At 39.8% G+C, this 23,509-nt stretch overlaps 1 protein-coding gene across 11 annotated transcripts in view; it reads left to right on the top strand.

Moving 5' to 3' along the window:
* Window positions 1-23,509, top strand: part of KALRN (kalirin RhoGEF kinase) — a 510,474-nt gene that overhangs the window by 280,185 nt on the left and 206,780 nt on the right. For all 11 annotated transcript variants that reach the window (XM_065070486.1, XM_065070487.1, XM_065070491.1 and 8 more), the window contains one exon: window positions 15,596-15,787. In XM_065070486.1, coding sequence (XP_064926558.1) covers window positions 15,596-15,787 — 192 coding nt within the window. The remainder of the gene's footprint in view (window positions 1-15,595; window positions 15,788-23,509) is intronic.

Below are 23,509 nucleotides of genomic sequence, written 5' to 3'. Positions count from 1 at the left end.
GGGAAAAAAGGTGACACTATGAATCTGATCAGCATTTTCACTTTCTGGTTTTGCCATGGGGCAGTGGAAGGAGCCCAGGGCTGTGCTGCTGCCTCCAGGCCAGCCAGTGGTCTCTTGCCACAGCAACTGAATTATGACACTGCTGCAAATCACAAATACGCTGCTTTGCAGACATTTCATAAAGGAAATTTCATGTAGATTAAGGCAATGTGAACGTGATTTGTATTCAGTAACAGAGTAAAATAATTTTCAGGGACAGATTTTGGGTATTCATTATCATTGTGCAAATGTTCTTGGTTGGAATAGACTGACTGGGTCCAGTTGATCACTCTACTGCACAAGATTTAGAACAAAATCACAGTTCCAATTACAGAGAAACTGCTTACAATTAACTTGTTCTAAGGAGTGGAGAATCCAGTTTAATCTCTGTATCTACACTGCAGGGAAGCTGCTTGGCAACGTGGTTGTTCCTCTCTTCTTTTCCTGCCACCAGTTCCTGATTGTCCTCTCATTCTCACATCAGGCATTTGAATTGTCTAAAAACTACACTTGCCTAATGAAACTATTGAAAATGTTTTGTAGTGATTATATAGATATGGAAAGTATTCAACCAATGTTTTATTGCATATAAACTTATTTTCAAAATTTATTTCCCTGGGATAGAGTTCAGATCTCAGTTTCTCTTGTGTAGAAATAAGGCAACATCAGTAGATTTATAGAGGTCTTTTGGAATTACATGTGTGTGAACAGGGATAAAAATCTTAATGTGTGTATAAATAATTCACTTGTTGATTCAGTGTGTGTAATGTAGCCATTAATATTGCCCTCCATAACTGTGGTCTGTGAGGTCTAGTTTTGCCTAACCAAGCCCCAGGAAAGCACTGGTTTGCATCACTATGGAAATGTCATATGGTTTGAGGCATTTCAGCATCTTTGTTTAGAGTGTCTGGTTCAGAGCACTACTACATGCACAGGGTCCTCTCCCTGTACTGCCTTTGCTGAGCTAGGGAGAGAAAATCTAAGATGCAAAAAGCAAGTAGAATCAGCCTCCTCATGTCACCACACTTAAAAAGAAGCTTATTTGGGGAGAAGAAATTGCAGAATTTGCAAGAAGTCAGGGACAGAGACAGGAGCTGTTTCTGAACTGTCAGTGAGGATGTGCACAGGTGTTTGTTTAGCATGGTTGCCTGTATTAACAGGCAGATAATACGAAGGAAACAAATATGTGCTCCAAAACATGATGTTCTATTAACATGCAAGCCCAATTATTGTTAGAATGCTTTGTTCAATTCATAAGGGTTATTTTTTCCTGCACAGTGTAGGTAACTCCTCGTGACATTAGTGAGATCCACAGCTATGCAGCAAGCAGGGAGCTGAGCCTGCTTTTGCCTCCCCTTGAGTAACATTAGGGCTCACTGCAAAAGTGCACAGCGTAAAAGGGTGTTTGTGACTCATTAATATCAGGGAATGGAAAGTGCAGCCATCACGTTAAATGTGTCAGCCTGAGAGCTGAAGCGAATGCATTGAGTGTTGGGTGAAATGAAGGGTGTTTCTGCACGGAGAGGAGAGATGGCTGAGCGCTAGTTCGTGATGGCTGGTTCCTTGGGTTTTTGCCTGTGGCCAGGATTTATATTGACAACCAGAACTCGGATTTGTCAGTGCCCACACATCAAAGTTGAGTGTAGGAAGGACTTGAAACCTGCAGTGCTCCACAGTTCTACTTTGAAATAGATGATATTAAGCAGGGAGAGAGGTCTAGTACAGTTTCAGCGTTACTTTCTGTTTTCTTCTGGGGTTTGTTTTAGGCTCAAAATAGACCTAGTTGAATTGTTTTTAAAATCAAAGGTAGGTGTTTGTTCCCATCACAAAAGTGGCTCAAACCAATACTGCCCAGCCAGGAATGCATTCACACCATTCCTCCTTTATAAAAAGTAACCATTGCTTACTCTTTGCACACAGTGGCAAGCTGCCCCTCCCGGTTGCCAGGCCCTTTCCCAAAGAATTCATACTTTTATCTGTGCCAAAACACAGGTCCTCAGTGCACACTGAGTGATGGGCTCCGTTCCCGCTCCACTCCTCTGTGGTGCATTGGAAACCGAGCGGGAGAGCAGCAGCTTCACCGCACAGCCAGGGCTGTGCAGCTGAGCTGACATCCCGGTCAACTCACCAGAGCGTGTGCTCCCCCTTGGGACTGGTAATTGGGTCACTGGGTCATTTAACCACCATAAATTTAGTTTTCTTGCAGTGGCATGTAAATGTGGAACAGAACAAAAAAAAAAAAAGATAGTTCAGAGCACAGAGCAGAATCTGATTGGTGTGCCAGGCTATGAGCACAGAATAAGGAGATTATTTGGGGATGAGAATGGTGAAGGGAGTGTGAATTGCTGCTCGGACCTGCTGGGCACATCTCCAGGGCTGGGGGCAGGTGCCCAGATCCTACTGCCTAGGGTCTGGCACAAAACTGAGATCTGGAGTAAAAGGCAGAGAGACATCAAAAGACAACTCAATGAGAATTTCTCTGATCTTCATTTTTGTCTCATGTCATGTTCAGTTTTATCCTTTGAGGGCCTGATTTGGGATTTTTGGAGGAATTGGGATTGGATAGGGAGAGGGAAGGATTTGGCAACATTGAATAAAGAATACACTAGAAAGCTCTCAAGATTATTTATAGTAAAAAATTTGGCAGATGTTGATTATAGAGGCAGTATTTCATATGCCTGCAATATTCTTGGAGATCTACTACATGCCAAAGATTGATACATTTTACAGTACAAAGATTTCTGGTGGGAATACTGTTCTGTACCAGATCTCTCACTGTAAGTCATTACAAAAATATATTTATCTGAGATCATGTGTGGCCACCTAATAAGAGCCAGAAATAAAACAAATGTTATCTTTCTAAATATTTGTTGTGATTATGGATAACCTGAATTGAATTTCACATGGTAGAACACATTTTTAAAACATGTCCCATATGAATGCTTTCTGACCAACATGAAAAATTTTAGTTCCCATCTGAAACTTTTCCGAAGTATATTAATAAGTCTGGTGTAAAATAAATAAATATAAAAGTGGTTTATTATTTCCAGGGTAGTTAAAATCCCTTTTACTTTTCCTCATTATAAATACTCAGTACGTCTCACTGGCGGTTGCAGAAGAATTCAATCTTTCTAAATTTTAGGGAAGACAAAACTTTAGTCCATTTTGCCTGGTGACACATCTGAAGAAGTAATTTGATGGGTAAGCCATACAGACAGCTCACATGTCAGTCAAGTAACAGTTGTGAAAAATTGGTTTATAAATCTAATAAGATACAGGGAATGGTTTCTACTCATTTGAAATAAATTCTAATGTGTAAACCATGGTGGAGGGCTGAATTAGTGTAGATAGTGAAGAGGTTTGGAATCCAAAGGAACCATCTTGCTGACATGCTCTTAAGGATGCTGAGCTGGAATCAGGAGATGGAATAAAAAGTTACTTAAACCTTAATTGAAGCTGAGGAGGCTGCTTTGTTCTTGTAGACAACAGAGGGGCATTTGCCATCAAGTTATCTGAGGTCCAGAGAGTAGGGGGATGGGGATGTAGGTTATCTGGTGGGCAGGAGGTGTGTTACCATTCCTGTCCACATGCTAGGTTGAGAAACCTCCTTTTCCCAAACTGAAATATCCAAATTATCAACAAAACAGAGGTGTTGGTGTTTTATTCTCACCAGGTGTTTTGTCTCCAGCAGGAAATGTACTGAAGTGTGAGGTTTACTCTGGATGGAAAGATCATTTTTTAAGTGAATTTCTGCTACAAGTTAAACTTCCCTGGGCAAGTAGAAGGGATCCAGAAGAACAACAAAGGACTCCCTGCTTCCCTCTGAGTCTGGAGGGAATATTGACAGTGATAGCATGTGGCATCAGCTCAGCTGCACTGCAGGGCGTGATGCCCATTGCCTGCACCGCTCCCAGTGGGGTCAGTGCATAGGAGCTGATGCAGTGCAGTGTGTCAAGGAGGTAATCTGTGTTTCAAAGAAGTAGCAGCAAAAAATTCATTAAATCTCTGTATCCTTCCTGAGGTAGCAGCAGTGCACTGACTCTGCTAAAAGTTTCTGGCGTATCTTCCTCCATACTTTTTCGGTCAAACATCTGTGTGCTTGTCAGACGTGGCCTTTAACTTATTGCAAAATAGCATTCACTGCAAATCTTGAGGTCCTATGATCCTTTTGTAGTAGACTTATCTTTTGCAACAACCTATAGTAATATTTTTGTCACATATTGCTAGACAGAAAGGAAGTATGATTCTTATGCGATGTATATGCAGTACTGTGCTGTGCTCCAGACTGCCTAGTCTCTATATTTGGCTATATAACAATTCTTACACTGAAAGCTTTGAAGAATTCAGAACAAAATTTTGCTGAACTTGCTTCTGTTAAGCATTACCTCATTCTATAAACAGTCCCTTGTCACTCAAAATGTGCTTCAGGAAAGACATTATAACCTGTCTCTACATTAATGGAAGTAAAGGCACGGCTGAGTTGGGTTAGTGGCTGTTGGGTAAACGGAGAGGAAATGCTTTACTCTCTTATTTAAAGCAGATTTCATAAAAACCTAGACACTAGAAACAAGGCCAGGCAGTTTACAGAATACATGTCCTCATAGGTTTATTTCTGCCTCCATTTTCAAGGTAGCAATGCTGCCAGTTGTATTTGGTTCTGATTCTTCTCTGTGCTGTAAACAGTCCAAAGCCTTTTAATATTGTCATTGCTGTGACTTTGAAAGCATGTGAGCGTGATATTAAACCTAGAATCCTGAAGTTATTTCAATTCAGGAGACCGGCAGGACTTGATAAAGCTGTCATGATTGTACTGATGTCTGCAGGGCTTGGAAAAGACACAAGCTGAGCCTTTGGGACAGAAAACAATACTGTGTCCTCCCAGATTGCTGCTCAGCTCTGAGCTGCCACAGGTTTCTTTGTTTCTTCACTCACCTTCCCCCCATCATAAGGAAGTTGTAGGGCCTTGCTATGGACTATCTGGGCTTATTGATTATATTTATCATTCAAGAAGCTTTCAAAATGCTGCATTTCACCCCTGACAGTTTACCTTCTTGTGCTCTTTGTTTCTACAAAAAAAAAACATACTCTTCCCTCACCTCTGAGGAAGGCTCAGTTACCTTACAGTCACCTGAGCAGCTCTCATTCATACACTCTGCTAATTATCAAATCATCAAGTCATTGTGGAGTGATAATACTGTTTTACTGGTACACTCACTGTGCTGCATAACACCAACCAATATCAGGTTATAATATTTTTTGGCCTTAAAACCACTTTGACTTCATGTCTGATACCAGAACTACTGCACAATGGCATTTCAATTGGTTATATTGTCTTCTTTGTTCTCTTGTCCTTTCTGTTGCTCACTTCCACCTGCCTGTTACTGTGCAAAGATGTTCTCAAAGAAAAGGGATCAAGCTCTTTTTATGGATATTACCAAGGATCAAATGTTAGGATAAAATTTGGCCAATAATCATCAATTTCAGATATCTTCCCTATATATATTCCCTATATATATATATATATTCTAGTAGCTTATAGTATATAGGCATAACTAGTGGCTTTGAAGGGCTGTGAAGGGCTGTGAAACCACCTCAGTTAAAACTGTTAAGTTTTTTTTCAACACATTCTCCAAAAATTGTTTCCTCTGATGGTTCTTTAGTTTGTAAATTGAGCTGTTTGTGTGTCAGACCAAGGGGATGAGCTTTCCTGGGGCAGCACTGCTGTCTCAGCTGGCAATGGCTCTTGCCTCAGGAAAGATGCTGAAGATGCCTTTATGGAACTAAAGCTTCATTCTTATGCCAAAGGGGTGTTCTTCCAGCTCTTATGTGGAGTTTTTTAGATCAAAACTTATTAAAGCCCATCTTACAAAGCATAAAGGTACATGTATTTCTGGTAAACTGGTAAACTTCTTCAAGGGTGTGTATCAGACTCCAATGTAATCCTTCAATGATATGCCCTCCTTATAACATGAATTGTGGAGGTTGCTATCTTGGAAAGATATAAAGCAAGTGCTTAGTGGTTTATTCAGTAGAGGACATTGAACATATATACTTATTAAGATAAAATAGCATGGAAAGAGGAAGTTTGAAAGGTTCCAGGTGAAGCCTTTGGTGGGTGTAATCTTTCTGCATACAAAAAGAATGAAATCCCTTCTCTTCCCCCTTGCAACAACAACAAAAAGTCTTACAACATTAAAAAAATTAATCTAAGCAGAGGTTTGAAAAGTCTGGATCTTTGCCAAACATGCTTTGAGCATTCTGATTTAGAAGAAGAAAATAGCTTTTGGGGCATTAAAAGCCAAGTCCTTGCACAGGTGAATCTTTTCAGTAGTGACAGAAAACTTCAGTGATGGTTAAGCTGACCACATGGAGCTATGAAGTCAGCAGGTTCTTTGTGTATATGTGGTATGTGCATGCATGTTGTATCTATGTGTCTCTGCATACTTATTAGTATTGGATATGACATATGACATTGGATATGTTGTGTGATATTAGATGGCATTTAAAACATTATTTCACTATGTGTTTCACTGGCATTTCCCTTGAATATTGGTTGTGATCGCACTGGAGTTAATTAGAGTTATTTTGGTAATAAAAGTATTCTTTACTTGATGTATGACACAACTCCTGACGGAGATGAACAGTTGATGTGATAAAATATACCATAGGTGACACTTTTTTAAATCTAAAGTAAGCATTCTATATAAAATAGCACAAATAATTCTCTTAGCTAATGTATTTCCAGCCATTAATTCTAATCTTGCTTATTTATGGGTTTGAAGGTCTGAGGTAGCTTTTAAACAATTTATCTGGGGCTTCAACGTTTGATGTAATGTGTAAGTGTCACTCTTTTAAATTCAAATAATAAATTCATCTCAATTTGTATGCAAACCCTGAGGGAAAATCATAAATAAAAGATAATGATACATGGAAAAATATCTGGTTGTTGGCGATGGTTAGTGAGGATGCTGTGTGATACCCACCTCATCATTCCTGAGAACTATTTATTTCTCATTCATGCTGAAAAATCCTTTATGCTTTCATTATCCAGGTAGTAATTTGTAGCAGTATGGTATGTCTGGCCTTTTAGCCATTTGAAATGGGAACAAACTTCATATTCCCCAAATTTGTGAATGTTCTTGAACTGAGCTAAGCTTCAAATGTCAGTGAGAAATGAAGTAACAATGGATCAATAAATACAGATGGTCTGCCAGAAAATGTTTGAAGAAAAATTATTTAAAACGTTGTGAGTGAGCCACAGTCCCACAGTGGGAGATGAGAGGCATAAGGACCTTTCAACCTTATGTGCCAGCTGCAACGGTAGCTATTCCAGGAGCTGGCAGAGAGGTTTTCTATGCATTGCTGGTGTGCTGAAGTGTAGGTGATATTCCTGGCACTCTGGTTTCTAGACTGTGTTTGCAAATAGATGCAATTCTGGGAATAGCAGTAATTTTGTTGAAATTGTCAAGTGGTTGATACTTGGGCATACGCACATGCTTGCATTCAAACTTGCCTGAGACCCTCATTTGTTAAACTACTTAAACAGATATGATTCACTCATTTAAAGGTAGTCGTGTTCTTATGTGCCCATCAAAAGTTTAATATAATAGACAGTAGTGTTTGAAGAGCTCAGACTTCAAGGACAGTGCAAGAAGTGTGACAGAATTTTGACAAGAGAAACTTAAGATAAATTGGCATGTCTAAGGGAAGAATAGTTTGCAAAAGAAGGTGCTGGAAACTTCGTTAACCTGGATATTTTTTAAAAATGTCTGAAGAAGTTTTTGTTGCAGTGTACAGTAGGGAACAACCCTGTTCTGATAGAGCAAGTGGCTGCATGACCCCAGAGAGATGTTCTGCCTTCAACTTCTGCAACTATAATTCCTGGTAAGTCTGCTTTGAATTAGAGAAATAGAGCACAAGTAAGAATACAGGTCTTGATTTGATTATGTGAAATTCAAACTGAATAAAATCACATCTTACTTTAGATCATCTTGTGCACTTAGCCTTTGCCCTTCTTAAGGGAGGAGGAATTTTGACAAAGATGGATGCGTCCTTAAACCCAGATTTATTTATCAAAGAAATGCTTCTTGTGGTCACTCATTTTAGCTTTAGAATATCAAATTACTAAAGATATAATTCTTCACCAAAGCCTGACAGTGAGATCACTTAACCTAAACAAAAAAATGGAGCTAATTTTAACAAAATGGCTTGAGCAGAAAATCCGATAGCAGTAACTGAGATTCATAGTTAAAGATAACAATAGTTTATAGATACTAAGAATGCAATTATCATTTTGTGAATGTGAACCATGCTGTAGTTTCTGCAGGGAGGAGTACTACTCACCATCTATGCACAGAAAAGGGGTACAAGCCCTTCGGAGTTCTATTTTTAGCATTTTGCCATTTTTTGTCTCCTGTGATCTCAAGTAAATGCCTGGAAGGCTGACCCAGTTCTCACTGAAGTCAGTGAGATTCTTTTTATTGTTTTCAGTGAGACATGGATCAAGCTTTGAACTTTGTCTCGACATCCCATCTTCATACTGTGAGTAACACTGCAATTTCATCTTTGGTGTTGAAGAGTCAAGTCACGACTCTAAAGAACATAAAGGAGATATCACATCAGAGAAAGCCTAATAAGTCTCCTAAGCTTCAGCTTGCAGGCATTAAGATGGGATTCACATCACTAGTCTTTAGTCACAGTATCACAGTATCACAGTATGTTTGGGATTGGAAGGGACCTCAAAAGCTCATCTAGTCCAATTCCCCTGCTGGAGCAGGAACGCCTAGGTGAAGTCGCACAGGAACATGTCCAGGCGGGTTTTGAATGTCTCCAGAGAAGGAGACTCCACAACCCCCCTGGGCAGCCTGTTCCAGTGTCTGTCACCCTTACTGAGAAGAAGTTTTTCTCAAATTTAAGCAGAACCTCTTGTGCTCCAGCTTGATCCCATTACCCCTTGTCCTATCATTGTTGGCCACCGAGAAGAGCCTTGCTCCATCCTCATGGCAGTCACCCTTTATATATTTATAAACATTAATGAGGTCCCCCCTCAGTCTCCTCTTCTCCAAACTAAAGAGACCCAGCTCCCTCAGCCTTTCTTCATAAGGGAGATGCTCCACTCCCTTAATCATCTTCGTTGCCCTACGCTGGACCCTCTCCAGCAGTTCCCTGTCCTTCTTGAAGTGAGGGCCCAGAACTGGACACAAAAGTTCTCTCTCTAGTCAGAACTTACTGTCCCCTAGAGAGGCCATTTCTTCTGTGTCTTTTACATGGTGAAAAATCTCTCTGAATCAAACCACGGAACATTTTCCTGGAACTTCCTTTCACAGTCCCAGAACTTGATTAACACAGAATAAAGCAAACCAGTGTTGCCTCATTCCCCTTCAGCAGATCTAAACATCTACTTGGGAAGTGCAGTGTGTTGGGTATGTCATCTGTGTTTAATGCAATAGTGTATCTGATCACCTGCTTCCTTCCCCTACCTTAGGTTTCTTCTGGTGTTTACAACTAAGTACCTTTCTCTGGCTGATTGTTGTGGTTCACAACGCATTGGAGACCTTGGAGACAGTTACAGTGAAAATCTCTCAAATATAATAAATTGCTGTAAAATACTGTGTAAGGAGATATTGTTCTGGAAAAATATTGCCCAGATTTGTGCCATGAACTACAACCTGGACTAACACTATTATTTTCAATGCAATGTGCCAACAAACTAGTTACACAAGTGTAGTTGCCACGAATAGAGGGAAAGCTACATGGAACCATTTTCTTGGTTTGAAACCAAAATGCTGCATTACATCGATTGATGCCTTAAAAGTGCAAGGAGGGAGAGTCGGTGAGAAGCACAAATATTAATATTAATATACGATTGGTACTTTTTTTTTTTTAATTTCAAAAGGATATTAAGATACCTCAATGAGTCCAGAGGAGGGCAATAAAGCTGTTGACAGGGCTGGAAGGAATGTCTCGTGAGGAGTGGCTGAGGATACTGGGTTTGTCTAGTTGGGAGAAAAAGCAACTGAGGCGTGACCTCATTGGTCTCTACAGCTTCCTGAGGAGGGGACATGGAGAGGGAGGTGCTGAGCTCTTCTCCCTTGGATCCAGTGATAAGAAGCATGGGAATGGTTCAAAACTGCCTCAGGGAGGTTTATACTGGATACGAGGAAGCATTTCTTTACAGAGAGGGTGGTCAAACCCTGGAACAGACTTCCTAAAGAGGTGGTTGATGTCCCAAGCCTGTCAGTGTTTAAGAGGCATTTGGACAATGTCCTTAAGACCACGCTTTAAGTTTTGGTCAGCCCTGAACTGGTCAGAGAGATTGACTAGGTGATCGTTGTATGTTCCTTCAGACTGAACTATTCAATTCCATTCCATTCTAATTTGTTTCTAAGTGACTTGCAACACATACAAATAAGAAAGGCAAAATATTTCTATTTTGCTGCCTCTAACCTTATATTGGTCCAAGAATTAACTAATGCATTATTCAGTATTTTTTTATTTAATTATTTATTTGTTTTTAATGAGGAAAAATATGCCAAATACTTTCAAACCAGAGTTGAGGCCCTTTGGTTGGTTTGTTCTGAATACTGCAGTGCTATTTCCTGTGGAACAGACAAGGCCAAGCACAAACTGCAGGCAGGCAGTGCAACTCCTGCTCTGGGTTAAAAAGATTTGGAGTGAACAGTTGACTAGACACTTCTCTGGCACAAAGATATGGACAAAGTAATGTTTCTTTCAACTTTAAGGAAAACTGTCAGGCAGTTTGATGAAAGAGTGCATTTGCAATGGTGCAATGGCTTCATACGCATCAACCTGGAGACACAGTGGAATCTCATCTGAGATCTGCTGCCTGGGTTAGAGATGGAAATGCATCCTGACATTTCAGCGCTTGTTGGTCTGAAATGTAAAGGGAAACATGATAAATGTAACAGGCAAATTTCACATCAGCAGTTTCATAAACCATTTTGGTTTAACTTGCTACAAAATATCAAATTGTTAACAAATAATGGACCACAGTTATGTAAATCTTGTTAGTAAATATTGCCACAGGCTAAGACAACACTCACCTGCAGTTCCGAATTGTGACAGGGATTGTTGTGTAGTTATTGTTAGTCTATTTCTTTTCCATAATTGTGTTTCTTTATTGTTATTTGCAAGAAACAGAAGAACTGTTAAAGTCTCCTGGTTCTGTCTATTATAAAATGAACTCCAAAAGCATATATTACAGCCATTTCCATTCTAAAACCTGAAGGGTGCAGTTTCATTTTCTTGTGATTGCAGATTTCATGACTGAAATAGGTGATTATGCAAAGATTAGTATAGAAAGATTATTAAGAGATTTTAAATGGAAGTTTGGGCTTTTTTGGTGTTTTTTTGTGTTGGCTGGTGGGTTGGTTTTGTTTGGTTGTGGGGTTTTCTGCGTTTTTTGTTTGTTTGTTTGTTTGTTTTTCCTTGAAATGGTGCAGAAGTATGTAATGCCAGTTAGCAGATCAGTGAGAATTTAAAGGGTTTACACATAACAATTCTCTCAAGGGTTAATGCATCATTAAGAAAAACACTACACAACCCTGTAGTTTGGAAGAGCATATCCTTTTATAACTCATAGATTATTTTTCAGTGGAACTCATGCTATTATTGTTAAATTTCCATAGATGTAGAAGCGAGATTCTTCATGGGGTCTTCCCTCTGGATGTATTAGCCCTTTTTGGTGTCACCTTCCCCAGGATGCCACAAACAACCTTCCATGGGTCTGTAGTTTGCAGAAAAGGAGACAACCATGATTGTTCTTCTAGTAGCAAAACTTTCCTTCTGTGATTGCATTAGCTCTTACCTTCTTCCAGAGTTTTTAATCCTGATACCAGTTTGGAGATGTACCTAGCTCCTGTGCCCCTAGTAGATACTTCCAGATCTCAGAAGGGCTGGGAGTCCGAGGTAACCTCTTCTGGCTGGAAGCAGCAAGACAAGGAGGCATTGTACACTTTTCTTCATCATGAGACTTAATTCTCTCTTAGATTCCTCCCCTGCCTGATGTAGGGTTATGTCACACCAAAAAAGCATGAAGTGCTTCAAACAGATGAAATAAGGGTCTGTACTCTGAAGATCTCACTAAGAAAGCAGGCTCAGGATGAAAACGTACAAAGCAGGCAAGCAGTGCAGCATTATAGTCCCAACCAGGATGTAGCTCCTGGGTTCAGCAAAGCTTTATAGAATCACAGAACATTAGGGCTTGGAAAGGACCTTGAAAGATCATCCAGTCCAAACTCCTGCCGGAGCAGGAACACACAGATGAGGTTACACAGGAATCCAGGTGGGTTTTGAATGTCTGCAGAGGAGACTGCACAACCCCCCTGGGCAGCTTGTTCCAGTGTTCTGTCACCCTCACTGAGAAGAAGTTTCTTCTCATATTTAAGTGGAACCTCCTGTGTTCCAGTTTGTACCCATTGCTGCTTGTCCTGTCATTGGTTGTCACCGAGAAGAGCCTGGCTCTATCCTCCTGACACTCACCCTTTACATATTTATAAACATTAATAAGGTCGCCCCTCAGTCTCCTCTTCTCCAAGCTAAAGACACCCAGTTCAGCACTTGTAGAGAAGTAGATGTCCACAAAAATATTTGATGTGCGTAACAACTTCAGATATGATTTATGTGCGCTTGAAACAAATGAACAGAACAAAAGTAGAGCAAGCCCTCAACAAATCACTAACGTCTAGATTATTTGGATGGCACTGTGTTTACAGCTCATCTGACAGCAGATGTCAATCCTTTCATGAATACGTCAAACTCTGAAGTTCAAGGAGAGTGTGGTTAACTCCCAAATGTGGTTGCTTATCTGAAATGTATCTAAACCTCTTCAATCTGCAACAGTGAACTGGAAATCTCTCAGCACCAAGCCTGACAGGAATAAATCCATTAGTGTTTTTCCCATCTTAAACTGCACCTATTTTAAAAACCCAGACACTTACATGGGAACTCAGTGGGCAAAGATAGAGAAAGAGGTGAACAAAAGTTTTGCCATGCTTAAAACATGCTGTGTTCAGGCTTCGTGTGCATGATGCATTTAAACAAACATGTCCAAAGTGAGCTACGAATGCTTCAGGGAAACATCACTGTATACTGACAGTGCCTGGCACAGCCCAGGTTAAACACTGTGTTTGCCTCCTTCCTCATCCAGCCAGCTTCCTTGCAGAAAATCCTCTTTGCCTTTGGAGAACCTTATGCAATGTAAATGGACTTGTGCAGGACCACTGGATCTTTTACTGCCTGTGCAGAGTGACCAGTTCCTTTGTTGAGGGCAACCTGCACTCTTTCTTTTTTCCCCAAAGTCTAGGGCTTGGCCTGTGCCCTTTTCACCATGCAGTGTATTTATATATGATCCTCATATTGGTGAACTCACCTCATCTAGTTGTACTTAAGTACGTCACATGTTGGAATCAGTAAGCTTGTAATAGTTTTCAGTAGAGATGAACACAAGTGTGTTAGGGACAAATGCAGCAAAGCTGTATTCATGCTGTATTTCAGCAAAGGTGTTTGTGTCTCAAATCTGTGCCATAAAAAGAGAGTGAATGCATTTAAAAGTATACTAAATATTACAAGTAAAAGCAGGGGACAACCTTCTCCCCAGGGAGCTGGACTGGTGTTTGAGCTGTCGTAGTGGTAATGTGTGAAAAACCCTAGAGTGGACTAGACTTTGAAAAATAGTACTAGCTTTGGCATTTGCTCCAAATACCATTGGAACAGGATCATTCAGAAAGGATGGTGTTAAGTGAAACTGGACCTTAATTCAGATTGCATTAAATGGAACATTTTTTACAAATTCTCAGCTAAAGAGATTTCCAAAAAATGATTATTAAAACATAATATTTTGCCACTGTTAACAGCCTAACCATTACAGCCGTGTCCTGAAAGTGAGGGAATAAAAATTTACTATTGGTAACAAAACTGTCTAGAACGTGTTTTTCACAGTCCAAAAGGAGTAATGCAAATACTTTATATTTATATTCAGCCCTCAGAAACTGGGAAAATGAACCATGAAAGAGCTGTTTTCTTTCTGCTTTTTATGACTGGAAATATTTTCCCCCATTAAACACTTGGAGGCCAATATTCCATCTTCGTATTGAATATTTTATCCAGCAACAACTATTGACTGCAGGAAGACACTATCTAAGCAAGAACAATGTGAATTCATTCATGGCTTTTGTGTTTCACAGTGTTCCTTTAATACTCAAAAATATGTGTGTCCAAAGTGTTCAAAGGTATTTTGTGTATATGTAAAAAGTTAATGCATTTTAAACTGAAGAGGATTCTTAGTAGGATTTTGAAAAGGAAAATGCTACAACTGCTTCTATTGATGGGGAGGTTAAAATTCCCAGTGGGAGCAGGACTCGGCCAACACCAAGAATTTCTGAAAATCTCACTTGGTACTGAAAACACCCTTGGGCAGATGTCTTTGTCTCTCCTTATTTTTGTTAAGTGTTAAACACCACTGAGTTATTGGACTCAAATGAAGAAAGCTTTTCTGTGACAGCAAGGACTGGCTATGATTAGTTATCTAAACATATCTGAGTAAATCGTAACACCATGTCTATGGAGAAGATGTCTGCACTCTCCTTCTATTTCTGCTGGTATTCATGAGACTCTCCGGTGTATTAGTTCAGTGGTGTTTTCCAGAAATGTGAACAACAGAAAGGAAGGGCAGGTAATTTGAAAGCTAAGTTTGATGGAATTCACCTCTGTTTCTCCACAATCTGACATGTCTTGGGCACATCGCTTAGTTGCTGAGTTCTTCAGTTCCTTCTCTGTGAAACAGGGGTAATACATCTTATATCACAAAGGCCATGACTATGGGGTAAACCTATTCAGGATGGTGAAGCGTTCAAATTCTTATGCAATGGATGGCAGGTACACACCTTGGATCAACTGAAAATGAAACCCCTCCAAAGCAACCTGAGTGTTACATATTGGCATCTGCAAGCTAATCAAATAGACTTACTTGGTCTAGAAACAAGATGCAGAACAGTAGACCAGAGGAAAACACATAGAAGGAACTTGAAGGCACAGGCTCCTCAAGTTCTCACAAAAGCCAGGGAAGGGCAAATGTTTCTTGAGGCTGAAACATCTCTGGCTAACATTACATGCTGTAATGTGATAGCTGTTTGGAGGCCTTTGCAACAAGCTTGTAGCCAAGGGTCACGTGAGACACGTGAGACACCATAGGCATCCGACGTAGTTAGTCCCACTTGTTTCATTACATTATCTTTGAGAAATTCCAGGGAACTTGAAAATAAACAAGTGCACAGTCCTGTTGCTGTGCCTGGCAGAGTTGGGCTGGGTGGTGTGCTTCAGAAAATAAATTATTTCACATGTACTCAGGGATTAGTCTATGTGACTTTATACGTTCTCCTTCCACAGATGGCAGTGCCAGCAGGAATTATTACCATTGTTTTAAAACTCTGGTAATCACTTGCTTTCATGCCTTTGAAAGTATAAACAGCCTGTTTCAGGGGTTTACTTGCCACAGTTGTATTACTCATACTTCATTTCTTGCTTTGTTTGCTGGTAGAATACGTACACCAATGCAGACAAGCTTTTGGAGGCTGCAGAGCAGTTGGCTCAGACTGGGGAATGTGACCCTGAAGAGATCTATAAAGCAGCCCGGCATCTGGAAGTACGGATTCAGGATTTTGTCCGGAGGGTGGAACAGAGGAAACTTCTCTTGGACATGTCAGTCTCATTCCATACCCACACCAAAGAGGTAAGATGTGCATGAGGGGTTTTATCTGTGTATTGCAGTGCTGCAAGAGGCTGACTCTGAAAACTCAGGTGATAGAGAAAAGGCATCTTCACTGCACAGGGCTGATATCCAGTTCATTTGATGCATTTGAGTAGCCATTGTAAAGTGGAAACAAAATGTGAATAATATGTATGAATTATATAGTAAATTAAAATGTAGGGACAGCATATCTAATGTATCAAGCAGTGCTTAATTCACATCTAGAATATATTGTTATAAAGCAAGAATTTTCTTATAAGAACATGAGCTCATATTAACACATTAGGTATAAACATGCTAGCAGTGTGGTACATATGCTCAGAGGGATTCCATTTGAATATAATTTTAATTAATGTAGCCATTATTATTAAGCGTTACTAGAGATCTTACATTGTTTAATGAGGCATACTTCACTTTTCAAAATTACAGTTAAAGAGCAAATAACCACATATAGATGCAGTGAATCAGTGAGGACCTGAATAGATGCTGTTTAGTGTAATTGAAAAATACCCAGAGATAAGGCTGTCTCGACAGAGATACAGTGAACAAGACATCAAATGTGAGGCCACAGGGGATGCAATTAAAGCATACTTCGCATTTTTCTGCAAACCAAAGGACATTCAGTGATGAGTGACTTTTAAAGACAGGGTTTCTGCTAAGAGAGATGGAATTAGTCAGAATGCTTGCTTTCATATTCTGCAGCATCTGTTTGCAAAAACACACTTGATCAGAAAGACGCTCTTAGATGCTGAAAACTTTGTGTTTGTTGATTTTTGCGTTTCAAACAAGTTGTGTATAACAGACTTCAGCGTGTTGAGGAGCCTCCTTCGATAGAAGGTGTATGCACACATTCATACATAACTGGAAGATAGATGGAGTTACAGTGTGTCCATTATAGCTGTTAACACATAAAGGTTTTCTTTTTATATCCTACTTCTGCTATAATGTAGTTACTTTAAGCTTGTGAATAGTACCATTGTTTCCAGAGTAGCTCAGACGCTTGCAGCTATGCTTGTTTGCCACAGGGGAAACTTAATTGGTTATTTCCTCAGTCAAAATTATTCCATAACAGTTTCCTACTGTGATTAACCTCGCTTCACCTATGCAGGTGGTGACTAGTAACATGAAGATAGGCAGGACTCCAGGAAGTTATCAGTGTAATATATTTTCTATCATCTAAATTTCTTCTGATGATTACTGGTACTGTGTAGCCTAATTTGGCTTTGGGAACTGGACCTTTCCTGTATGAAGGGTTTTGGATTGCAGAGCACTTTACTCACTGCTACCCTTCTTCAACAAGAAGGGAATTTGCGTATTCTGCTCACCTTGTTTTAATTAGCCCTGTTTTGGTGTACAGAAATGTCGATATATAAAAATGCACTTTATTTTTTTAACTGTAAAAAACCAAACCAAACCAAACCAACAAACAAACAAAACCAGGAAAAAAGCCCCTAGTCTTTGGTAACAGCATCAATGCTGTTTACTAGATATTGAGAATAAATTCTAAATCTCTGCCCTGTTGACATTTACCCATGAGACAGATTGGTGCTGTGATGCCTTTTTGGAAAGCTCAGTAAGCACTTGCTGTCAGTCTAAGGGAGATCTGGAGCGGACGGACTGCGAATGCCTTTTTTCTCTCCAGAGGAACAGACAAGGGAGCTGTAGCATAGAACTGGGACATCTTCAAAGTCTGGGTGGATTCAGGAATCCCCATTCATCCGAATGAATGGCAGCTGTTGGGTTGGGTGCAAAGAGACTGCTAAAGTTTTTACAATCTCCACAATACCAGAGGATGCACAGCAGCTCTGCACCAGAACAGAGGTTTTCACTTCCTTACCCTTCGAGTAATTCACTCCTGCCAGGCCCAAACACTCTGTTTTTCTGCAGGTTCACTGAATTTCATTGTGTGTCACTACCTGCTTCCTTCAGTGACACGTTTCTGCACTGGTGGGAATCACACAGCCCAGTACCTCGTTTTTTTGCCAAAAATAATAAGTGAGGAAGTCGTTGTGGTTTTAGTATTTGTCTGCCAGCTGTGGGAATCCCCACAGGCACAGTGAAGTAACCGAAGACTGATGGGGGAGCCTGGTGCAAAGGGCAAAGCACTACAACAAGACAGCCTTTGCACATGTTTGAATATATATATGCCTCTTTAAGCTATAAATACATTGGCTCAAGTAGAAGTGACTCATTTCTTGGCCTTGCTTCACCCTTCATGTATTTTGTAAAATGGCAAACTAACCAAAGTAATCGTCATTCTTCAATATTAATTTAAAACTGGGAGCTGGGTTCCAGAAAAAATGAAAAAATACAAATGTCCTTCCTTTGCCACCATGCCTACGACAGTATTATGTCCTTTATCTGTTTCATACCAACTGATCTCAGCTGGTTCCTCGCTGTGCTCTGACTGGGAAATGTGCTCGTCTGGGCTGGGCCAAATGCAGGCTCTTGCTCGAACCACTCGCCCACGTGTCTAGGTCAGATCTGCACCCTTCATGCTCATTTTATGAAACTGCTTAAATTCACTGTATTTTCTGGGATTTCAGTCCCAAACAACAAAGATAACATTAGATTCCAATTTTAAAGTTGATTTATTAAGCAAAACTCTCTTCAAGTCAATAGCAGTTTTAACTGAGTTAGAGTTTGGATTCGGATGTGAATTCTAGCAGAAGCCAGGGCAAAAAATCCTTTTGCTGCAGCAGTAAAATACAGAGATATCTGATATCCATTGCTGCTGTTTTACCAGGAGGTGTTCCAGTTATGGTGCTGACACGTGCCTCCCTGATTAATCTTGCCCTTCCTACCAGCCATGCTGTGCCTGGTGCTGGACTGTCCTGTGACCATCCAAAGGCATCACCTGGGAGTGTCTTGGGGCAAGGAGAAAGTAGCTTGGCTGGCATGTTAACGTGTTTAACACCTGACATATTTTGCATTATTCTAGAAGGCATTGTTACTTCATAATAATCATCATTATTCATTTCACCTTCTGCAGTTCTTAAAATAATTTCTTAAAAAATTGACAACTGTTTCTCTTATGTCCTTGGAAATGAATAAGCAGTTCCCTTCATGTTTTCTTGGCAATAATGCAGGAAACTATGTCCTAGACATATTTTTCATCTAAGTTTCCCAAATACTCATTATTTCTTGATATATTAATCTACTGAGACACAACTGGTGAAAGGCAGAATTAAGTAGAAATAATTGGTCTTATTGACATGTTTTTATGGGAATGTTCTAAATATCTTCCTGCAATGAACATGTTGCTTCTGACTGTGTTACCAGCACAGATAAATTACGTTACTGATGTGATCGTTCCCAGACATAGGTAAGTGCATTGCTTGTGAACTTCTCACTGCTTCATCTATACTCTGCCCACCTCTTCATCCCCATATGTGACTACTCAGATCCCCAGCACCCAAGAAAATTTTAACAGCTCCTGCTTTTAGAATATGAACTTGTCAAAGACATGTTTGCTTTTGTAATCTGCCTTGCTAGAATTTCTTCAGTAAAATATATACTGTTGAATTAGGGAGTCACTTAAATCCATATATCCCATGAGCAATGAAAGTTAAGAATGGGTTTTTTTATACTATGGTAGACTCCTCGAATCACCTCTTATTTCATGTGAAAGCATTATAAGAGGATTCCTTCTGCTAAACAGTGACTTACAGGGTTGAAGGAATATGGAAAAAGCTGTCAATTAAGCATAACAATAATTCTGAGTTATTTTTTAAAGTGGCCTTACTTAAGAATACATGCAATAGGTTGAAATGATGACTTTCTGGTGTGGTAAAAACATTTTAGAGGCATAAATTTAGAGCAGTCCCCTAAGTGATTGTTAGTGTCATAACTCATGAATAATGTAGCTGTCCTATTGCCATGGCTATAAAAGAGATGCTGTGTGTCCTACTGTCCTACAGTACTCATTATGCTCTCTTAGTTTAAGTCAATATTTTTATACCCTTTCAGGCCAAGACATTCCTGACGGTGTGAGCAGAAACCTGGTACTTTCGAAATCAAATCCAATTATCTGTATGGCAGGGTAAAGTTATAAATTATTATCAGTGGGATAAATGCATTTAATAGACTTATATCCAAATAATTTCTCTCAGGATTAAGTGTGATTGAATTCAGGTTGTGATTTCAGATCTGAATCAGTTATTGGCAAGATTGTCAGATCTTGCAGTTTTATCACAAATCTCATGATAGTTCCTGTTTTTCTGTGAGCTCTCAGCTGCTAGGATTAAATGATGATACAGGATTCTTGGATGTTATTTAATTTGTTTAAAAGAGAATAGTTTTTGAGCCTCCTGGAGGGAGGTTTCAGTTGTGATAAAACCATACCCTGAAGACTCAAAAACCTCAAGACAAATAATAAAAATGCATTGTAATTAGTGTGAATCTTAATATTTTACCTTGGTCGCGCAGTTTTATACTTATGGTTCTGAAGTGTGCTTTACAATTTAGACACAAAAGAGCACTGTCACCATTTGTGTATCATTAAAGACTTTGAAAATCCTCTTGCATAAATAAATGATGATTTAGCATCCTATAAACGTCTTTACATTCTATAAAAATTGTTTTTTCCTCTCTCTAGAAATCATAGTTTTGTTTTGCCTGGCTTACAGTGGCAGGAAATATGGCTACCAGCAGTCTCTGATACAGCTTCAGTGCTGGGGTTTTAAACAACATTATAGAAAGGCCTTGGAATTACTTTTGTCAAGTAAGCATTGAGATGAGGCTACACATAGATAGCTGTGTGTGAGATCTACACCCAAATAAATTCTTGGCTTCGTCAACGGGATTTTAAGCTTCCAGAATTAATGCAGGTGTTTAAGAGCAAGCGTATGTACCTCAGTGTATTCTCTGTATAACGGAAGTAAAGTTTTCTTGTGTTACTTGTTGTATTGTCTGATAATGAAGTTACTGATTTAAGAACAAGAAGGAACTGCACTCAATTTAGATCCTTTTACAGTATATGGGTCTTACCTGAACTGCAAAGCAGTTCTGCAATTGTTTCATAGCTCTTCAGGGCACAAAAAGCGTATTTTATCACCTCCAGGTTTCTCATACCTCACTCGGTTTCAGATTGCCACCTTAGTGTTGCCTTGGGTCTTGCAAGACAGGAGCAAAAAGCAGGAGGGGACAGTAGTGTGGTCTCAGGCCATGTGCCCTGTGCTTTTTTTGTCCCTTAGTAGTTTTGAAGAACAATAGGACAAGGTACTCGGTGCTTGCTGCTCCCTGTGGAGCCTGACAAGACTTCCCAGCTCATGGAAGTATGTTCAGGAAATATTTCATACTGAGAAAAATGAACTGCCAAACTCTTAACGGGTTTTTACTGAACATGTGCAAACTGGAACTTGTCAGATATCTTCTGAGTGACCAAATTTGGGCAAATTTTCACAGGGATGACAAAGAGCATATTCTTGACATCAAGGCTAAACCCTGCAAAATTTCAAACCCTCTCTTAAAAGCGTTTGAGGGTCTGGTGCATCTCATGTGCAAAGAAATAAGACTCCTTTTCTAACACAGGGAAAGTAAGTCCCTTTTCCCCTTCCTCTCTTTCTGGACCTTTTACCTCAAAATTCATCAAGTTCAGCCTTAGGCAGATACCTGGTATGGAAAGTTTCACTCTGAACAGCTTTGCCTGATAAGGCCATGAGAAAATGAAAGCAAAGTCCTGGACCATTAAGAGTCAGGCAACCTCCTATATAGACCTAGATTATTTGTGTTCAGCAGGTCACCTTGGTCACCCCATAGATATCGTTGGGTTACTCAAGTGAGTAATGGGAGTGGGTTTACCCTGTCACTTAGGAACAATAACACTGTTTTATTGCAGGCACTGCTAACTTAATTTTACTTGATAACCAAGGCCTGTGAAATTAAATTCTCTCTGCTTCGGTTGAATATCATGATTAGGAGATTACTTCAGCGTAGGTCAATAATTTTGACAGGGCTTGGCCCTCGCATTGTGGCAGAGTTGCTGGGAAGCAGGCAACAGAAAGCTCATGGGGCCAAGGTCTGCTGCTGTTGATTCTTTTCAGAAGAGTTGACGGAATGAATCAAAATTAATCATGACACAAACATGACAGTGGTTCTGGGATATATTGTAAAATCCTGTCATTCATTGTAAATTGAACCAGGATTCAAAGTTAATGTTATGGAACTTAATAATTTGTTGTTTGACTTTTAACTGTTAATGTTGAGGTTTCAGACCAATCGCACATTAGACAATAGAGATTTGTGATGAAGGTGATAATCAGTTTAGCAATTCCACTTGCTGGCAACTTCTAGAAGTCCTGAAAAGGTCTTGATCTCTGAATGTCTACCACAAAGTATTGATCTTACACACACTTGTACACTACTGTCTAGGACAGTGCTTTTGTTCCTTTATGGCCAGATTTAAAAAACAATGAAAACTTAAAGCGCAAAAATGACCCAAACTGGCTCTCTGCATATAAAGTATTCACTGACTGGTCATTTCACATCTCGACACTTTTCAGGTTTAGAATTAAGCACCACCTGCCTTGTTCAAAAGCTAGACATTTTGTTACTTCAATGGGATAAAATGAACAGCTGAAATACAGGCCAAGCAGCATACAGGATCAGACTCTGAAAATATCTGCCCCTCCACTCACTGCAGGGCTGTGAAACATCACACCTTACATTTATGCCTCTTACAACTATGAATGTTGTTTTTGCTGGGAGCTGAACCAGTGTAGCTTGATGGGAGTATATTATAAGCAGAGAAATCACAAGACAATGGGGTGGAAAAAAAAAGCTTTTATAAGGGATTAAGTAACTGCTGGTTTGATTTTTTTTCTTACTGTTTTGGGGGTATGTTTGTTTGTTTGGTTATTTTTTAAAGTGCTCAGTTCATATATGTTCTGATATTCCCATCAGAGGTAGATATGCAGGGAGTTGGAGAGATGGTAGAAATGAACGGCCAGAGCTGCACATACAGGTAACGTGTGTGCAGTCCTTTGCCTGTGTGGCAGATTCCTTGGAGAAGGCAGATATGTTGCCAGTTTACTGTTATTCTGATAATCTGGGCTATAGAGAGGGCTCTGCTGCTCTAACAAGTGTTGTTTTTGTTTGATCCATGTAAAAGTTCCCTCTGGGTTATCAGCAATCATTTACCATGAAGCAGCAAAATAAAAGCAAATCCCTCTCTGACTCCAGAGTGTAGGCTGTGGCTTCAATCAAAACACAAACTTTCACTAGTCATTCACATTGGTGGTCTCTTTGCAGAGTTAAATATTCACTGTAAAGAAGATCTGGGACCAAGGAACCAGGACAGCTGGGGTGGTATGGGGTGTCCCTCTTTCCTGTCCATTTGTTGTCTAGAAACGAGGATTTTTTTATGAAGGATTAAGAAGCTGGGAATGGAGAGAGCTGTGGTATTTTGGCAGCACATCCCGCTCTTGAGCAGGGGGGTTTGAAGTACGGCCATACGGCTAGTGAATAAAATTCTGCCATCTGCGATGGCAAAAAATCATAAGACAGAATCAAGGTAATAAGAATTAAATGCTGTAAATGCAGCCATATAGACCATATCTTAGGAAGCTGAACCTGAAGCAGACCAAGGGCAGGTGCATGGAAGAGAAGTACTTTCTGCCATTCTGCCATGTGCTCACCAAAAGATTCCCGTAGACTGCATTTAAGTTCACTCTTTGCCACCCACATTTTTAAGGCCATTCAGCA

This window comes from Columba livia, chromosome 7, assembly GCF_036013475.1.
Source record: "Columba livia isolate bColLiv1 breed racing homer chromosome 7, bColLiv1.pat.W.v2, whole genome shotgun sequence".
In the NCBI taxonomy this organism is placed as follows: Eukaryota; Metazoa; Chordata; class Aves; order Columbiformes; family Columbidae; genus Columba; species Columba livia.
Note: the sequence above shows the minus strand (reverse complement) of the source record. Positions and strands in the feature narration are given on the sequence as shown.